The sequence below is a fragment of the Pangasianodon hypophthalmus genome, chromosome 18, assembly GCF_027358585.1.
Source record: "Pangasianodon hypophthalmus isolate fPanHyp1 chromosome 18, fPanHyp1.pri, whole genome shotgun sequence".
NCBI classification, from domain to species: domain Eukaryota; kingdom Metazoa; phylum Chordata; class Actinopteri; order Siluriformes; family Pangasiidae; genus Pangasianodon; species Pangasianodon hypophthalmus.
The window spans coordinates 8,250,589-8,270,865 of NC_069727.1; the positions used below are offsets into that span (position 1 = coordinate 8,250,589).

Genomic DNA, 20,277 nt, shown 5'->3' on the forward strand with positions numbered 1-20,277 from the left:
TGAGACAGAGAAGGAGAAGAAAGGAGGCCAACAAAAGGAAAACGCTGACAGAGTTCCAATAAAATGCTCTTTTGGGTAGAGGTAGGGTAACACAATTTGCATTTCTGATTGTCTTTTAATTGATTTGTTTGCATTATTTTGTATCACTGCATTAGTGGCAGATTTACATCCCATGTTACACAGAGTGCTTAACACACCAAATACAGCACACTGATTTATCAGTCTCATTAGTCTAAGCAAGCAAAAAATCACTAAAAATTTGGTGTGTTGTGGCAAAGATTTTTGAAAATCAGAAAATTTACACTTAGGCCTATGAATAAGAGCTGTATGAGTTCTCTGAAAATTGGTGAATACTTCAGAGTGCTTCAGTGGTGTCTCAAACTGTTAAGAATAGTGAAAGGTGGCAGAATTGAGACAGACAAGACATGCACTCGTAATCATCTGTGGTTGTAAAAAGACAAGACATGCACTCGTAATCATCTGTGGTTGTAAAAAGTACTGTAAATGATAGATGATGCAGACCATATAAAGACAAATTGGACTCATGAAGTTATCCTTTTCCTGACACACTGTATGAGTTCATTGTTCTGAAGAGTGAAATGGTACTGGATTGTGAATATTGTAAATCGGTTATTAAGTGCTTCTATTACTAGATCAATTACCCTGAGTTTACTCACATTTAACCTCTGGGCTGTGTCTGTAATGACTGTTCTGCAGTGGCCAATCACAGTAAGTCCTCAGACACCTGTGGCAAAACCAATATTATTATAAATTTTATGTAAGTGGTTTAATACAGTCCAGTTGTTATAATGGGAAATAATATACTAATTCATTTGTTTGTGGTCCCTTCACAAAACAGGTGTGCCAAACAGCCCAACACAAGACATTACTGATTCATTTTCTATATCATAACAAACTGTTTGATTTTTTGTTGGTTTTCTTAGACTACCCTCTTTGCATTTTTCATTTCTTTCACCAACTCAGCTATAATGTTTGTATTTTGGGGCCAGTGTGGCTTACATTTGAACAGAGAACAAATCTCATCATGTAAACGGACTAACACACACCATACGGTGCATCTGTAACTGGATGTTCTCAGTGGTAGTGGTATTAAATCCGTTATCAAAATCTCCATGGGTACAGAAACATTCATAAGAAATCACATTAAAAACACATTTCAAGTCATCAGGCATGATTTTCAAATGCCAGATAAACAGCTGTCATACATGTGGGATAGGCTATTTTGTAATGACTGGCATTCAATTGGCAAAACCAAATTATGTGCTAAATCAACTTTCCCCAACAAAAATAAAATCTACTCTGATAGATAATCTACTGATAATCTACTGTCTATTCCAGGTTAATGAATGAGAATGGGCTGTTATAGTCTTGGAAAGAGAGTTTTGCTGAACCTCTTGTCTATTTACTGAGCACATTTAGAACAACAGGATATGTTTTATTTCTAATTGCATATTATTTTAGTCTTTCTACTCACGCTGATCGATTTCTGAGATTGAGTGTCGGAGCAAAAGTTAGTTGAAAAAGCAGAAGGTAGCTGCTTAAACATTTTAGGCTCTGTTTTCCTGATCATAGTTCACATGCAAAAACATTGCTGTATATTTTTAGTATCTTCCTGACCTTTGACACAGGTGTTAAGAGGGGCAGTTAGGCGTGCTACTACAATTTCCAAATCATATCAGCTGCATCAGCTAGCAGGGACTCGTCACCGCCACACCATCAGAGGGCACCCTCCCCTGAATTCTGCTATGGTTTTTGCATGAACTGTGTAGGACCTTGGTTTTCCTGGTTTGTTGATTTATCCTCTGGTTCTGGTAGTCCTATATCTGTTCTGTGCTCTGGCCCTTGCCTTTAAGGGTATGAGTACTTTATACATGGGTTAATCAGTAAAAATACAGCCTGTGTCTTACTGAGAAATGGCTCAATGATGAGTCCTTCATGCTATCAAGCCTGCAGTCAAGCTCCTATTCTCACAGTCACTGACTACGTTTACAAGCACATCGATATTCCGATATTAATCTGAATTTGGCAATATTCTGATTAGTAATGAGTCATGTAAATGCCGCAATCCGATTGCTGGATTCAAATTAAGACATTATACTAATTCCCCAAATTCTGATTCCCACCCCTGGAATATGCCTGTTTTAATCAGAAATTTGCAGACACCTTGTTTAGAAAATCCACTGAAAGGAGATATATGTGCACGCTTAGTCCACAAGGAATTGTGGGTACTAAGAGATGTTTAGCTGTAGGCTATGTATTTAGAAATGGCAACTCAGGCATACTTACAACAACCATGTATACAGGAATATTCTGATGCCTGTACGCATATAAACGTTGTATTCGGAATACGGCTGCAATCCAAAACTAGACCTTAAACGGAATTTAATGTGCATGTAAACATAGCCACTGATTACTTATGACATTCACCTATTTGCAATCAGACTATTCCTTTTAAATCTTTAAATAACCCACAATGACAAACACACTTTACTAAGTGTCTCTTAAGCACTGTGGCTCTGATTGTTCCAGGCCATTGTTTACTGCCTGTTTTGATTACTGTTTTGACCAGAGCCTTCTCACTGTTTGCCTCATTTGTACTTGTCTGCTGATCTCCAGACCATTTGCCTGCCTCATGTTTCTGAGTATTGCCTAGCCCTTTTGTTTCTCTGCCAAAAACCTGTACTTTATGTCAGAATTATAGCTTTCATTTTCTGATATTTACATCTAGATGTGAGCACCTTTTGTTGGAACCCACCCATTTTGGGTGATCAAAAATATTGTAACTTGTGACTGACAGTTGTTTCTTGTTGCCCAGGTGTGCCCTGTTAGATTGATTGTTTAAACAATTAATAGCTCTGAATGTCTACGCTTGATTTGAGCCCTGGGGTTTGTTGTGAAGACTGCATTTGAAGGCCAGTGAGCTGTCTATGGGAGAAAGGCAAGTCATTTTGAAGCTATGAAAAGAGCCATTGCACAAGCATTGGGTATAGCCAATACAACAATCTGGAATGTTCTGAGAAAGAAAGAAACCACTGGCGTACTAATAACCAGACATTGAACAGGTCGGCCAAGGAAAACAACAGCAGTTGATGACAGAACCTTTGTGAGAGCTGTGAAGAAAAACCCAAAAACAACAGTCAGTGACATCACCAACAACCTCCATAGGGCAGGGGGGAAGATTTCACAATCCAGAAGACTTTGAGAGCAGAAATACAGTATAGAGGCCATACCACAAGATGCAAACCACTCATCAGCAGTAAGAATCAGAAGGCCAGATTGGAAGTCGTGAAGAAATACAGAGGTGAGCCACAAAAGTTTTGGAACCAAGATTAACCTCTACCAAAGTGATGGAAAGGCCAAAGTGTGGAGAAAGAAAGGATCTGCTCAGGATCCAAAACATACGAGCTCATCAGTCGAGCACGGTGGAGGTAGTGTCAATTAATTAAATTAGTTAAATGAGGCTTGGGCTTGCATGGCTGCTTCTGGAACAGGCTCACTTATCTTTATTTATGATGTAACTCATGATGATAGCAGCAGAATGAATTCAGAAGTCTACAGAAACATTCTGTCTGCCAATTTACAGAGAAATGCATCCAATCTAATTGGGAGGAACTTCATCATGCAGCAAGACAATGACCCAAAACTTGCTGCCAACACAACAAAGCACTTCATCAGGGGAAACAGTGGCCAAATCAATCACCAGAGCTTAACCCAATTGAGCAGCATTTCATCTCCTAAAGAGGAGATTGAAGAGAGAAAATCCCCAAAACAAACAACAACTGAAAGAAGCTACGCTACAAGCCTGGAAACGTATCACTAAAGAAGAACGCAACAGTTTGGTGATGTCAATGGGTCGCAGGCTTGATGCAGTTATTGCAAGCGAGGGATATGCAACCAAATATTAAGTGTTACTTACTTTCATTTACTTTAAGTTTATCTGTTCATATACTTTTGCTCACTAAAAATTGTAATATTCGTCTTTTGATCTCAAACCCAAATGTCTTAAGTGTATAGCAAAAGCAGAAGATTTGGCTTTGCTGTTCCAATACTTTCGGAGGGGTCTGTTCTTTTCTGTAGCTATTTATTTTTATTTGTTCTATTATTTATTTTATGTATGCATTTATTGCAATATATTTTTCTGTATTTATTTTAGAATTTATTACGTAATTTAGTTGCATAACTTTTTCTCTATTATTTGTTCTTTTAGGCATAACAAGGAAAGTGTTTTTTTTTTTATTCATATTTAGTCACAGCAATCAAGACTAAATGTGAGACTAATAATACTGAGTAGATTTTGAGTCTGACTGCCTTGAATAGTCCTAGTCCAAGCATCACTTATGTCCATGGTTAATTCTGAGGCCTGGATACTGATAAGTGCAACTCCTCAGTATGCCTACTAACTCTAAATATGACTATTAGTGATTTTATGCCTATTGTTCTGAGAATAATATTTCTTTCTGTGGAGCAGTACAGAGTTGTCAATGCTTGTAATTGCAGACAAGCTAATTCTTTTTCTTTAAACATTTTCTGTGGTTGATGTCATGATTTGTTAAGTCTGATGCTGACATCACATCACATTGTGGAATACTGTACTGTACCCAGTGGGTATGTATGGACTTACATATTTTGGTATTGGACATGTAGTGTTATTTTCTGAGGATGTGAGGAAACCTGAGTACCCAACAGACACAAAGGGAACATATGAAACAGTTAGTAACAAGAGCTCAGGATCGAACACTGGATCCAACATTAACTTGGTGTGCCACTATGCTGCCAGAGAATAACTTGATTAATTGAAACTGCACCTCTTTTATTATTCATGTGATATGGTAGCAGCTGAATCTGTTCAGTGTAGCACACAAAATAAGTGACCAGTATCTCCAATGTTAGTTCGATATTAGTCCAAGTCTGATATTGATTAACACATGAAAATAAGGAGATACTGTGACATTTCATTGATGGCTACATATAGAAATTAATTAAATGAGTTAATAAATACAGAAATAAGTAAACAGAAGAATACAGCCTTAGCCAGATCCTGTAATGATGTATAGCAATGGATGTTTAAGGTACTAGCCCAGACATGGGTAAACTGCTATTTGTTTTTTTGCCAACTCATCAAGTCAATTTTTGTTAACCCATTTATTGTGTTAATTTTAGTATTTTACATATCTCTGATAGATGACGCTGTGACACTGTGTCTTCTCTGTTCACTATGTTGAATTATACAGTTTCCAAACATGCAAAAACAAGCTTAGAAAATGCATGCTTTTTTTAGATTAATAGATGTGTGTACAAACGTTTTCGCTGATGAACTACAGTAAATAGCGTAATCGTTAACGGATCAGCATCTGTCCCCTGTGTTGCGGATTTCAACATCAAAATTTTCTGTTGGTTGTTCCTGAAATAGCCTATATTGATGTTTTTGGCACACATTTTTCAACATTGCTATTTCAATATTGCTATTTTTTATCTATAGTATTGTTGCTGTTATTATTATTTCTGCTATAATATTGCTTTCATTATTCAGAACTATACCCCTGACTTACAATCATTAAAATCTAATGTACTTACTATTTTGAATTGTTTTTTCATTACATTTTTTACATTACCTTTACATTAAGACTATTGCCAGCTCTCAGTTGTCATATTCAGCCTCACAGCCAAATCTGTGTTTAGTGAATGTCTTGGCTCTGGAGTTGCAAAACATGTTGCCTTTGTTTGGATTCAAAGGGTCTGACCGCTCTGTCGAGTCACTCTCCGTCTCTTTTACATTACCCGAGGAAGAGCTGATAATCGGTCTCCTTTTTAGAGGTGTGCATACATTCTTCCACTCTGCGGGAGGCATCGTAAAAGTGGCTTGAATTTCATTTCATTCTTCACTGACATGATTATTGATTGATGGATCATATCACTTGTTAATTCATCCCGTCCAGCCATGTTTTTAGTTGTCTTTTGTTTCCTCAAAGGCTCCAGGGGGTAAAAATAGAGTTGAAAAGATTTCGTTCATAGGCTATGCATCATACTGTTATCGCTCACAGAGAAAACTTATGTGGTGTATGAGGGCAAAAATAATCAATAACTCAGTGAACAGCACTGTTATATTTTTCACCCCTGTATGTCTAAAATACACTGTGTAATATTTATTCGTCAAATATTTGAATACATTCACCTCATCAGTGTACTCATTAGCCAATTATGCTAATTATTGGGTTGAAGTGTGCATCATATTAAACAGCTCTTCAGTACTTGGAATTCATGCAGAATGGCGTGCCTGCTCATTTAGAAGAGTAAATGAGATGGCAGGATTACATACTCCCATTAGACTAGAGTAATGAAATAAAGGGAAAATACCACTTAATGTGCGTGTGTGTGTGTATGTGTGTATGTGTGTGTGCACACAGGGCTGGAGAAGGTGGGCCGTGACTCCAGTTATGAGCAGGAGGGGAAGGTTCAGTTTGTCATGGATGCTGTGTATGCTATGGCCCATGCTCTCCACAGCATGCACAGACACCTGTGTTTTGGCTACCCTGGCCTTTGTCCGCGCATGAGCAACATCAATGGCAAAGAGTTGCTGGAGTATATTCGCAAAGTCAAGTTCAATGGTGAGTAACTTTGTTTTAAAGCTTCCTGGTTTCATCACCTGTTTAGAAGAATCCTAAATAGTTGCTTTTGATACCTGAAGGTTTTCTGTTGCTTTGTTTCCTTCTTCATTACCTTGTATTCTACTCATCTACCTCTTTTTTTTAACAATGCAGGTCCTTTCATTTTGTTCTACTTAAGTTGTCACTTTATATAAATCATAGCTGAGGCTGAATAAATCCAGTTAGGTGCAGCATTGCAGCTTTTCTGCATAAGATAATAAGTGCACTGTTTTCTGTATGATGCACTTCATCTTTATAATTCATGAGGTGATGGAAAATAGAGTTTGGTTTTGTTGGAATGGTGCTGTTCACATCTCACTGAGCTCACACAAGTCTTGAAACTGATTTGTGCCTTATTTTTGTCACTCTATCAGAGGATCCATGTTGTAAATTTTTTTAACTCTTCTCTTTCTACTCAATTAGTCTCCTCTTGTTTGCTGGTTACAGACACATTGTCATTTTTGTGCTGCTAAGCAAGTAGATTTAATCAGCATATAGTGCAATGATAAAAGAGTTGTGTGTGTGGACGCTTAAAAGTGCATTAATTCACCCTGTACAGCGCAGCTTCCTTTCATTGATTATAGAAAATCACAGTCCTCTGCTGTCTTAAATACATTTTGACTAAATAAGTTACATGTTTTTCTGAGTGTAACCAAAGAAGCGTATTATGCAGAAAATACAGCAATCGTGAAATATAACAATAATGCACACTGTTCCTTTTAAAGATGCCAGTAGAAATCTTACTACATTAAAATGGAAGCCAATTTAAATAATCATACTTACAAAGTGAGCATAAATAGGGTTTTTAAGGAGGATTGTTTAATGATTGTGAGTTGAATTGAATTTGTTTTTCTTTCAGAGAAGTTTAGACCTTTATACAGACCCTTCTCATGCTGTGCTGTTTTATATAACTTTTATTTTAATTGATTTTCACTTTATTTCTGTTTAGCTGAGAAATAGATGCCTGGATTTTTTTTTTTTTTTTTAATTATCCTATCATGGGTCATAGCAGGGGTGTGGAGGCTGGACTTTGCCATAGGGAATAAGACCAGCGCTGCAAAAGATGACATCTTAACAAGTGGAAATATACTGAATTTTTTTGTAGTGAGGGATCTATAATAATCAAACCAAACAAAGCATCTGTCATTTCTTTACATATATGTCTTTTTGGAAACATTTTGAAGAGGAGAAATATGAAGACTCATTCCATTTCTGCTAATTGAACCATGACACTGCCTGAGATGAAGCCAATAAAGAGCTTTTTAACTTTTTTACACTGCAAAAATGACATCTTAGGAAGTGAAAGTATCTGGAATATAGTTATATTTATCTAGAATTTCCTGTTATAAGATTAAATTATACAAAACCTATACAAAACAAAAGATTATTGTACCATTTTCTAGACATTTTCTACCAATAGTCTTTTTCTAATTTTAAGAAATTTTTAAAATTTATGTCTAGAAAGAAGCAAAATCATATTGCCAATAGAATAAGAAAATTTAAAGCTTTAAATGGGTAAAAACATCTAAAAACAGGCTGAATAGTCTTATATTTGGTATATAATGATCTCATAATAAGAAATATTAGATAAATTTGCTCATATTCAGGCTGTTTCACTTGCTAAGATATCGTTTTTTGCAGTGTAAGCAGTTTCCACTTTCTCTAATGACCCAGCATGAGTGATTGTGATATCTGCACAGCTTGAATTCTTCTGCTGATAAAGAGAGCTCCTTGATGACTTCCTCTTAGAGGACAGGACACTAAGATCAGATACAATTGCTGCTACTGCAAAGCAGATTTAGCCGGTTGACAAGGAGAGAACCTTGGGCTGGAAGTGCTCCGAAGGCAAAAAGGGAGTGCAAGTGAGAGAGAGCAGGATGAGGGAGACGCACTGAGGACACTGATTAATAGCTGGAAGGTATTCACATGTTTTTAGGAAACTCCTCAAAAACCCTAAATGCATTGAAAACTGAAAGAGAAAAATGGTCTTAAATAGAAAACATCTGATTAATCCTAGCACCTAATCAAACACTTCACACCTGTTTCGCAGTCTCAGAATTTTTCAGGTATTTCTCCTCATGTGTTGTGATATATAGTATAAATCCTTTAGTTAATTTTAATCCATGCAGCCTGAAGTATGCAGAAATTAGAGTTGTGTCTCAGTTATTTAGTATTTGACCTTTAAAAAAAAAAACAAAAAACAAACAATGCGTTATAAAGGCAATATTTTATTTTTGAAATTTTCATATGAAATTGTGTGAATTTGAAAATACACACAAAAACAATGGAATGCCATATAATTATTCCTCACACCTCGAGCTTCCCCGGTTTGACCCAGAGCTCCGGTTACTGTATCTGTGTCTGGGTTTCCTCAGAGTTCTCCAGTTTCCTCCCACAGTTTCCTCCCACAAGGTGGATTGGCGAAGATCAGTAGGCTCTGGATCTGCCGCAACCCTGACGAGGATAAAGTGGTTGCTGAAAGTGAGCGAGTGTGAAGATGAATTTCTCTCTGTTTCTCCCTCTCCCTGAGCAGTGAGCTAAGCCTGTGTGTGTTGGTGTGTGTGTGTGAGAGAGAGAGAGAGAGAGATTGAGAGAGAGACAGTGAGAGAGGGGGAAGCAAGCTGGAAAGATCCAACATTATTCACTTTAAAAAAAAGCTTTGTCACATTACTAACAGACTACCATGCCAAGGACAGGAGCCCAAGTAAAAGCTTGTGTGAAGTCTTACTGTATAAGTAGCATACTGCCGAGATTGCTTCATGCACATAAAGGATTTTGGATGTGACGGGGGATATCTGAACGGAGACTGGTCAGTGCCGAGGCAACGGACACATAGCTGGTGTTCATGCTTGTCTTCCAGGAGGCTTAGACATTGGCTGCATGGGTGTAAATCCGGCAGCATGGCTCGTTAGTCACTCACAGCCAAAGCTGTGTATAATGGAACCCAAATAACTTGCGGGCCAACCATGAAAAGAGCCTGAGAGAGCTCAACAGTGGCCAGCAGCAGTATAATGATGGAGGCTGCTCATCCGTGTTAGGTCACAGGCCTGGCATTCCAGATAGTGGCTGCAGGACTGAATCAAAACACTGAGGGAGCCCCCACTAGGTAGGGGTGTTAGCCTGATAGTGGAGCTAAATATGCAAGCTCAGTGGTGGAGATTGTGGTACACTGGGAAGAACCACTCAACTGCAATGTATTCACAGACCCGCGGGTCACCAAACAGTGGGCAACGTGATAAGCTCAGAACATACTGAGAGGTGAGTGCCATCCTGAACAACAGACAGATAACAGGGATAGCACATTAACAAGGGAACTCAAGCTAGCAGCCATGGAGTTCCATCAAAGATTGCACAGAACAAGAGTAAGAACTGCCAATATACTCTAGAAAATTGGTGTTTATCACATGTGCTGTATGCAATAGATGGTGATGAATTGTACACATACTAAATTGCTCATCCACAGCCACAAATGTTTACATAAAATAACACTCTAAATCACCATATATGGTAAAGAACTTCCCTTTAAAAGGATGATTATATGTTTACATGTGTGAAATCTAATGCCTCCATTACATTTGGAAAACCTGCAACGACTTGAAATCCTTCATTATTGTTGCTGTTGAGTGTTGTGTGAGTGATATGGGAGCATGTAAGACATTATTCAGCTCATGGTTGGGAAATGCCAGACCTGTCTCCAATTTCTTGTTGAAGTGTGCCTGTGGCTATAGACCTGAGAGTAGAATGGATTTGAGTGTGCACGGAAATGCCAGTGCTGCATTATGTTGGCCTCTTCAAAAGTGGTAAAGTTGCTGGCAGAGATCAACTAAAATTGCAACAAGTGGAACGGAAGCTCCTGATTAATCAGTTTACCCTTGATTACACTTTTCTTCCACTTGGGGTTTCTGCATAAACATTGTCAGGAGTGACTCCTTAAAAACCCATCCTCACACATAAGTATAACTGGTAAAACACATTCTATGCATATAAAAATGTTACTCAGTGTTACACAATAAACTATGCGTAAGCTTGGATGATAAATTAGGATTAAGTTAGGATGAGTGCAATAGAATCAAATGAATCAATGAAAATAGACCAACATGAAAGAATGAAATAAGTTTAAACCAAAAATATCAACTCATTAGATTTCATTAGAAAATAAATTCAATTCAATTCAATTCAATTTTATTTGTATAGCGCTTTTAACAATGGACATTGTCACAAAGCAGCTTTACAGAAATAAATGGATTCACAAAAATATATTGTAAATATTTAAATTTATCACTGTGAATTTATCCCTAATGAGCAAGCCAGTGGCGACGGTGGCAAGGAAAAACTCCCCGAGATGATATGAGGAAGAAACCTTGAGAGGAACCAGGCTCAAAAGGGAACCCATCCTCATCTGGGTGCAACGGATAGTGCAATTATAAATAAATCCCTTCTATTGTGTACTATATGGACAAATAGTGCAATTGTGCAACCAATAAATTCATCGCAGTATTTGCAAGAGGTCCGGCTGGTTAAAATCTATCCACTGTCCACTGATGGAGTCCTGAGTACGAAGCTGCTCGTGGCAACTGCAGCCCCAAAGCCACTACAGCAATCGCAGTCCCAAGCCATTACAGTACAGCTCCCCATATGTGATCCCCAAGCCATCTCCACAGCCCCCAGGTGGCACCATCCCCAGCAATCCAAACAGTTCTTCAGGCAGTCCATATGGGGCCACCCCCAGCAGCAGCGAGCGAACTCAACCGATGAGAACTCCAACCAGAAGTAGGGCATCAGGATGGGTCAGGCAGCGAGGAGGAGCAGAAGGGGTCAGGATCACTGGCATCATTGGCATCTCAGAAGTAGCATGTGTAGCTCGACAGAGAGTGAGGGAGAGAGAGAGATGGAGAGAAAGGAAGAGATTGTTAGGTGAGCTTTTGTCCTCTAATGGTTAAGCACGATGTACTTTGCATGCAGAGTGCAAGCAGGGACTCCGGCAAGACTAGCTATGACAGCATAACTGAAAGGGAGAGCCAGAAGCTAACACAGACATGAGGGCACCCTGGGACATAAGGCAGCCAGCCACTCCACCGTCGACAAACCTGAGTGAACGTGTGAGAGTGGGGGGGCGACAGCATCCAAACATCCCATTTCACCACAACACTCTATGCCTGTGAAACCCTCCAGACCTGCCCCTGTACCTAAGAAAACTATTCACAAAAGGCTTGACTAAACAAATATGTTTTCAGCCTAGACTTAAACACTGAGACTGTGTCTGAGCCCCGAACACTAAGTGGAAGGCTGTTCCATAACTGTGGGGCTTTGTATGAGAAAGCTCTACCCCCAGCTGTAGCCCGCATTATTCGAGGTACCAACAAATAGCCTGCATCTTTTGATCTGAGTAGGCGTGACGGATCATAAAAGACCAAAAGTTCGCTCAGGTACTGTGGCGCGAGACCATTTAGTGCTTTATAGGTCAATAGTAGTATTTTATAATCAATACGAAATTTGATTGGGAGCCAATGCAGTGTGGATAAGATAGGGGTGATGTGGTCATATCTTCTGGTTCTAGTAAGGACTCTCGCTGCTGCATTCTGGACTAACTGGAGCTTGTTTATGCATCTACTGGAACATCCAGACAGTAAGGCATTACAATAATCCAACCTAGAGGTAACAAAAGCATGAACTAATTTTTCTGCATCGTGTAGCGACAATATATTTCTTATTTTAGCAATATTTCTGAGATGAAAGAAAGCAATCCTAGTTATATTATCTACATGAGCTTCAAAAGAAAGACTAGAGTCGATAATCACACCAAGGTCTTTTACTGCTGCACATGATGAAACGGAAAGGTCATCCAGAGTTATTATGTAATCAGAAAGCTTACTTCTAGCTGCATGTGGTCCTAGTACAAGTACTTCTGTCTTGTCAGAATTAAGTAAGAGAAAGTTAATAAGCATCCAGTTTCTAATGTCTTTTACACATTCCTCAACTTTATTAAGCTGGTGTCTGTCATCTGGCTTTGCTGAAACATACAACTGTGTGTCATCAGCGTAACAGTGGAAGCTAATACCATGCTTACGAATAATTTTGCCCAGAGGTAGCATATATAAAGAAAAGAGCAGTGGGCCTAAAACAGAGCCTTGCGGAACACCAAACTTTACCTTAGCATGAGAAGAGAAGTCACCATTTACGTTTACAAACTGATAACGATCAGTCAAATAAGACCTGAGCCAGGAAAGGGCTGTTCCCTTAATGCCTACTACATTTTCTAGTCTATTGAGGAGAATAGCATGATCAATGGTATCAAAAGCTGCACTAAGGTCAAGCAGCACCAGCAAGGAGACACAACCCTGATCAGAGGCCAGTAGTAAGTCATTTACAACTTTTACCAGTGCTGTCTCTGTGCTATGATGAGGCCTAAATCCTGACTGATACATTTCATGAATGTTATTCCTATGTAAGTATGAGCATAGCTGCTGTGCTACAACCTTTTCAAGGACCTTGGAAATAAAGGGGAGGTTTGATATTGGCCTGTAGTTGGACAGTTGACAGGGATTGAGGTCAGGTTTTTTAATCAGGGGCTTGATAACTGCTAATTTAAAAGATTTAGGTACATAGCCAATGCTAAGGGAAGAATTGATTATCTTTAAAAGAGGTTTGATTGTTTCAGGAATTATCTGTTTGAGGAAACAAGTAGGTAAAGGATCTAGCATACAGGTTGATGATTTTGATGATGAAATTAGTGAAATTAGTTCAGTCTCTTCAAGGGGACTAAAGCGTTGTAGTTGTTTATCTAATATTATCATATTATCATCTACAGGGTTAGTTATAGAACTGTCCGGTTTTAAATTAATAGTCTGAATTTCTAGCCTGATATTTTCAATTTTACCATTGAAAAAATTCATGAAGTCATCGCTGCTATATAATGATTGTGTGCGTGTTTCTATTGTGGTCTTATTCCTAGTTAATTTTGCTACAGTATTAAATAAGAATCTAGGATTATTTCTGTTATCTTCAATTAGGGTGGAGAGATACATTGATCTAGCAGCACTAAGAGCTTTCTTATAGCTCAATAGGCTCTCCTTCCATGCTATTTGAAATACTACCAAGTTAGTTTGACGCCATTTACGTTCTAGTTTTCGAGTGGTCTGTTTTAAAGTTCGTGTGTGATCGCTATACCAGGGTGCTAGCTTTTTCTCCCTAATTATTTTTCTTTTAAGTGGAGCTACCTTATCTAGCGAGTTGCAGAACGTTGATTCTAAACATTCAGTTGCCTGGTCAAGTTGTTCGGGATCAGACGGTGATCCAATCATGGTTGATAAATCTGGGAGATTACTGATAAAACTTTGTGCAGTTGTTGACGTGAACGTACGTTTGACATGGTGACGTGGCAAGGTGCATATACTATGATTAATACACATTTTAAATGAGATGAGGTAATGATCTGAGATAGCTTCAGACTGTGGACATGAGACTATATTTTCTATATTTAATCCGAATGTTAGTATTAAATCAAGAGTGTGACCACCACTATGGGTGGGTCCTATTACATTCTGATTAACCCCTACAGAATCTAGAATGGACACAACTGCTGTTCTCAGAGGGTCATCTGGATTATCAAAATGAATATTAAAGTCTCCAACAATTAATGCCTTGTCTAAAGAAACAACCAGGTTAGAGATGAAATCCGCAAATTCACACAGGAATTCAGAATATGGCCCTGGGGGTCTGTAAATAATAATTACTGGAATCACCTGGGTAGACTTATTTTTAGTGGCTACGTATGTTATGTTAGAATAAAGAACTTCAAATGCGTTGAATTTATGACTAGGTTTTTGTGTGACGGCTAGATTATCATTATAAATGACTGCGACGCCTCCTCCTTTGCCAGTTAGACGGGGCTGATGTATGTAACTGTACCCGGGAGGACTAGCTTCATTTAATGCTACAAACTCGTTTGGTTTAATCCACGTTTCTGTTAAACACAGTACATCAAACTCCTGATCAGTAATGGTTTCATTAACAATAAGCGCTTTAGACGTAAGAGATCTAATATTCAACAGTCCTAGCTTCAGATCAACGGTGCTGGCTATGCATTCGGTATGGTTTAATTTTATGTTAATTAGATTACTAAAACAAACTGTCTGAGTATGTCTATAATTTTGTTTAGCTCGGGGAACAGACACAGTCTCAATACGGTGGAACCTAAGTGACGACTCAGTGCAGCTAGCAGACGGTCGGTTTAGCCTGCTTGTCTGCTCCCTGGCCTTGGCCCTGGATTGTCACCGATTAACTAGGCCTGTTCTGAGACTATGTGCTATGCTGCAAGAAATGAGAGCAGCACCTTCCCGAGTGGGATGGACACCGTCCCGCCCTAACAGGCCAGCCTTGCCCTCAAAGTTAGTCCAATTATCTATAAAGCCCACATTGTTTTCGGAGCACCACCTGGACATCCAGCAGTTCAGCGACCATAACCTGCTGTAAGCTACATCGCCATGCCGCATTGGGATGGGGCCAGAGCATACTACAGCATCGGACATCGCCTTCGCTAATTTACACACCTCTACCAAGTTAATCTTAGTAACCTCAGACTGATGAAGGCGTATATCATTAGCTCCTACATGAATAACTATCTTTGAGAACCTGTGCTTGCCTAAGACCCTAAGATTACCTGCTATGTCCGGCGCCCTGGCTCCCGGTATACACCTAACTAAAGCTGCTGGTGCCCCTAAAGGCCTAGCTAATTTCACGTGCCGCAAGATAGAGTCACCTATAACCAGAGCTCTTTCAGGTTTCTCAGCGGGTGCTTCACTGAGGAGAGCAAACCTGTTGGACACGTGAAGCGGAGAGGAATGGTGCTCCTGTGGGCGAGCCTTAGCGTTAGCTTTGGCTTTGCGATTATGCCGCCGAGTCGTCACCCATTCGCCCCGCTGTGAGGGCTCTAATGCCGGAGTTGGGGGATTACTAACTCCGCCTAAGGCATCCAGACTTTCCCCTACAGAAACTACGCTGCTCTCACTCTCACTAACCCTCTCTAGAGACTGGATGCGCACCTCTAATGCAGCAATCTTCTCCGTCAGAGAGCTAACTAACATGCATTTATCACAAATAAAGTTAATACTAACGACGGAGGAAGAGTGACTAAACATCCTGCACTCAACACACTGAACAAGCTGAATGTTAGACATGTTGTTTAACGCACCTTAGTCGAAGATTTGTTGATATTATTGTAGACGGCGTGGATCCGGTGTGAATGGCCTCCGAAATACATAATAAACCTTGGACTCCACTGAATACCGTATAATAATTATAAATTCTGATATGCAAGTCATCCAGAGTGGATTTTTTCTTTAATGGTGCAATGATAATGGTAATGCTTGTGTCATTACTTGCCTGAGGCTCTTTTTAGCTCTACTCTTTTTAGCTCTAACTCCACATTCCTATGGCAACTTCTGTGCCACCGCAAAAAGTGCCTGATGGATTAACAGAGTAAAATAATAAGCAGCTAATGAGGATCTCTGGCCAAAATGCTAATGAAATAGAAAAGATGAAAGCTTGGGTCTGTTACAGGAAGAGGTCTTGAAAAATCCCAAACTCAAATTCTGGGTTGAATTTGTCAAATCTCAGACCTGCGGATTTGTCGGTTCCAAAAAAGCAAATTGCAATTAATTAACCCTGGATAGGCTGGACAGTGTGCGTTCACAATAATGTTTAAAAGCCCTCAACAGTCAGTCTGTGATTAATTAAGGCTTGCAGTGAAGTGAAAAAACAGCATAGGACTTTTTTAAACATTAGAACAAAATGTTGTTTATATATATATACATATATATATATATATATATATATATATATATATTAATAACTGTATTTTCAAAATGTCTTATCTAAAATGACAAAGTGACTGGCCGCAGCATGCAGTCTCAGGATTGTTGGGTAGCATGTTTATCTACTGGTTTCCTACTGCCATTTTTTCACCCCCAAAAGGACAGATTAAGCACTGTTTATAGCAAGGGGATCAACAGAGCTGACCCAGGACACATGTCCCATTATGAACAATGAGTATTTCATACTATGAATAATGACTAATTTTGATTGAATAGTGACTGGTCTGTGTTTCTGGAAAGCAAGAAAATGCACAACAGCAATAACAACAAACCCTCTTAAATGCTAGCACTTATTCTAATGGTCTGACATACTGTATACTAGACTCAAATAATTCTGTAAAATTGAATATGATTTTTTTAAAAAAAGCTAATAACCATATAAATTAAATTTGCATATGCTTCTGTGAATGCAGATGCAACTAAAATCTGTTTGCATGCTTTCAAGGAGGCAATTTAACATCTCATCTCACATTTTATTTAAACCATCTAATTTAATGATGCTTCAATTGACTGTATTGTATTCATTTCATCTTAAAATCGTCTTACAAAAACAGTTGTTGTGTTAAATTTATAACTCTGTGAAAACAAGTCATTTTTAGGTGTACCATAGCTGTGTGCTCTAATAGGTGTTCACTATCTATAAAAACTATAAAAGCTGCACTGGAGTTGTGATCAGAGTCAGTTTCTTCTCCCCATTCACAGTCACCCTATTACTAATAATGTTTACCTCAATCACAGTTGAAATCCTCCTTTAATTCCCCAGGACTGACAAACACACTTTGCGAAGTCTCACTCCAGCATTGCCTGTGACAATTCCAAGCTTTTGTTTTCTGCCTATTTTTGATTAGTGTTTTGACCATAGCCAGCATACCCTTTGCTTCTTTAGACTTGTACAGTTAATTGCCCATTTCCTGACCATTTGCCTGCCTCACCTTTTTGAGTATTGTCTAGCCCTTTTGTTTGTCTGCCATATTACTTTTTTAACTCACACTTGCAGTGCTCTGCCCATGACAATAGGTGTACCTAATAAACTGGGCACTGTGTGTACTACAAACATACATACAGAGTCTATCTGAAATTTGTACAAAAATGGGTTAATGTTATAAATATGGCACTGAATGTATGTGATAAGTTGTACACCAAAATATTGCTTAAATGTATAAAAAAATTTTCCTTAAAAGCCAAAAAGTCCAAAAAAGGAGTCAACTGAAAAATGTATAGCCACAAAAAAGGAGAAAATTTAAAGAAAAGCTAGCAACAAAAAAGGAGTGCTCTCTTTCTTGGAAAAATTGCAAGCTATATGCTAAAGCTCAGCTGCAAGGTACTATCAGAGCCTGGGACATTTCAAAACCCTCCCCTGACTTCTAGAACAATTCTTCTGTTGTCATGTTCATTTCCTGTTCCCACAATATATAAAGCACATGGATACTCACACACATTGAGAAGCCTTTCCAGTTGTGTACGTTCTGAGACACTGTGTCTTGCCTTGATTGTTGTGAATGTCCCTTGCCTTTCTTCTTTGTTTACCTGTTTGGATTACCCTCTGATTTTTAGAAATACAGTGCCTTATTGTGTATTGATCTCTGCCTGGCCCTCTGACTATTCTCTGGATTTGGAGTTTTGGATTTTGCACATTATTCTTTGTAATCCTCCAGCACACTGATCCTAACAACCTCTCTGAGTCGTGTTTGTTACACCCACAAAGCAATTAGAAATTTAGCAACGCTAACACTATTGGTGTGTCAGGGGAAAATATTGACCGCAATGCATTAAAATTCATTAAAAGTAATAGTGATCTCGTTTAGTGTATTAGACATTCTGATGTAAACGCTTAGCTCCATAATATCTTTGTGGATATCTATATAGAAATATTTACGTGAGAATGTAATTAAAAACACCAGCAGCTGTAAACAGTCCACGCTGTAACATTTCTTGATGTTTATCACATTGAGACTAATACAGTGGCACAAAATACCTGACAACTGATTTCTATAGTGCCTTTTGAGCTAGCTTTAGCATTTAGCATTTTCTATGGTTTGATCCCTCCCTCCAAAAACATAATGGGAGCTATGTTAATCGCTCCTACCCATGACCGAGTGTGTGTGTGTGTGTGTGTGTATCCATACTGGCCTGTGATGGACTGGCATCTCACACAGGGTGTGTTCTTTATTCACACACAGTGTTACTGGGATAGTTTCTGGATCCACTATGACCCTGAGCAGGATAAAGTGGTTAATGAAGGTAAATAAACTAAGAAATTACAGACATTTAATGCTGTGTATGCCCTCTCTTTTTTTTAAAATTTCTTTTTAAAGTAATAAAGCTCAATTGGCATTTAGGGCCAAGTCAACTATACTCTCTATGATCCCATAATTTCCATTAATGTAACACATCAGACTCAGAGAGAGATAGGATCCATACACAGAGGTGCTGTAATATAAAATCCAAACATACAAAACAAAATCACAACTCAGATCAAAGGTGGTAACCAGGCAATAGTCAGGAACACAGGAAATGACAGTGCAAACAAGCCATAGTCTAATCCAAAGAACAAACCAAATATATGGGCAAAGGGTCAAACACAGCATAAACAATCTAACAAACAAAGCTGAGAACAAAACTGTAATGTTTGGAAAGACTTCACAATGAATGAATAAGCCAGGATTAATTATTGTCCATTTCCGTCAATTTGGATTCCACAAAGCAAGCTAATTGTAAGCCCTAATGAGTTACTATGGCAACATATGTTTTTAGGCATATCTGCTCCATGTCAGTGTAGTTCTGAAGTTTGGCTTAGCTTGATGAATTCTATTGGCCAATCCTTGTGCTTTTGTAGTCCCATCAGGTGGAAACAATTTCACACACACACACACATTATATAAATATATATATATATATATATATATATATATATATATATATATATATATATATATATATATATATATATATATATATATATATGTTTCCCTAGCCTCAGTCATGCTGAATTCTTCAGAAAAGCTACACAGCATTAACACTGCTAACGGACTCTGAGGACCCTTTAGCACTGTGGCCAGCCTTTTGTAAATTAAAAGAACATACTCCCTTTGGTTTAGATAAGTGAACAAGGCTATTTCAAATAAGCCCCTCTTTTATTATCTCACTTCATGGAATACCCCACGGAAGTGGAATGGCAGAGGTTGCATTAGAATTCCAGTGTTACATTTACTTACTCACTTTTTCTGAAACTGCTTTATACTGGTCAGGGTCACGATGGATTCAGAGCACTGAACACTGGGTGTGAGATGGGAAGACACCCTGGATATCCATTGTAGGGCACCATGAACACACATTCATAGCTGACGGCAATTTATCTTAGTCAAATCACCTACTGCCATGTTTTTGGGATTTGGGAGGAAACTGGAGAATCTGGAAGAAACTCCCGTGGATACAGGGATAACATGCACAGAAACTCAAGCTCAAAGTCAAACCTGGGACCCTGGAGCTGTGAGGAGGCAACACTACCCACTGCACCACTGTGCTACTTGTGTTACATTTAATTACTCTAAAAATGTGGTTTGATCTTCATCCAAGTCCCAATTATAGACAGATTCTGCTTCAATAATGATGTAAACAATTGTACATGTTCTTATTCAAGTCAAGTGGCTTTATTATCATTTCAACCAGATACAGCTAGTTAGTACACAGTGAAATTAAATGAAGTTCATCCAGGACCATGGTGCTACAACACAGAACTA

General features: G+C 38.6%; 1 protein-coding gene and 1 long non-coding RNA gene across 5 annotated transcripts in view; one reads left to right on the plus strand and one right to left on the minus strand.

Moving 5' to 3' along the window:
• Positions 1 to 20,277, plus strand: part of grm8a (glutamate receptor, metabotropic 8a) — a 189,310-nt gene that overhangs the window by 137,121 nt on the left and 31,912 nt on the right. For all 3 annotated transcript variants that reach the window (XM_026923574.3, XM_026923578.3, XM_026923577.3), the window contains one exon: positions 6,426 to 6,626. In XM_026923574.3, coding sequence (XP_026779375.2) covers positions 6,426 to 6,626 — 201 coding nt within the window. The remainder of the gene's footprint in view (positions 1 to 6,425; positions 6,627 to 20,277) is intronic.
• The window catches only part of LOC113532274 (uncharacterized), a 47,364-nt gene that overhangs the window by 11,119 nt on the left and 15,968 nt on the right, over positions 1 to 20,277 (minus strand). For both annotated transcript variants that reach the window (XR_008304667.1, XR_008304666.1), the window contains exon 2: positions 678 to 745. This is a non-coding gene — a long non-coding RNA (uncharacterized LOC113532274). The remainder of the gene's footprint in view (positions 1 to 677; positions 746 to 20,277) is intronic.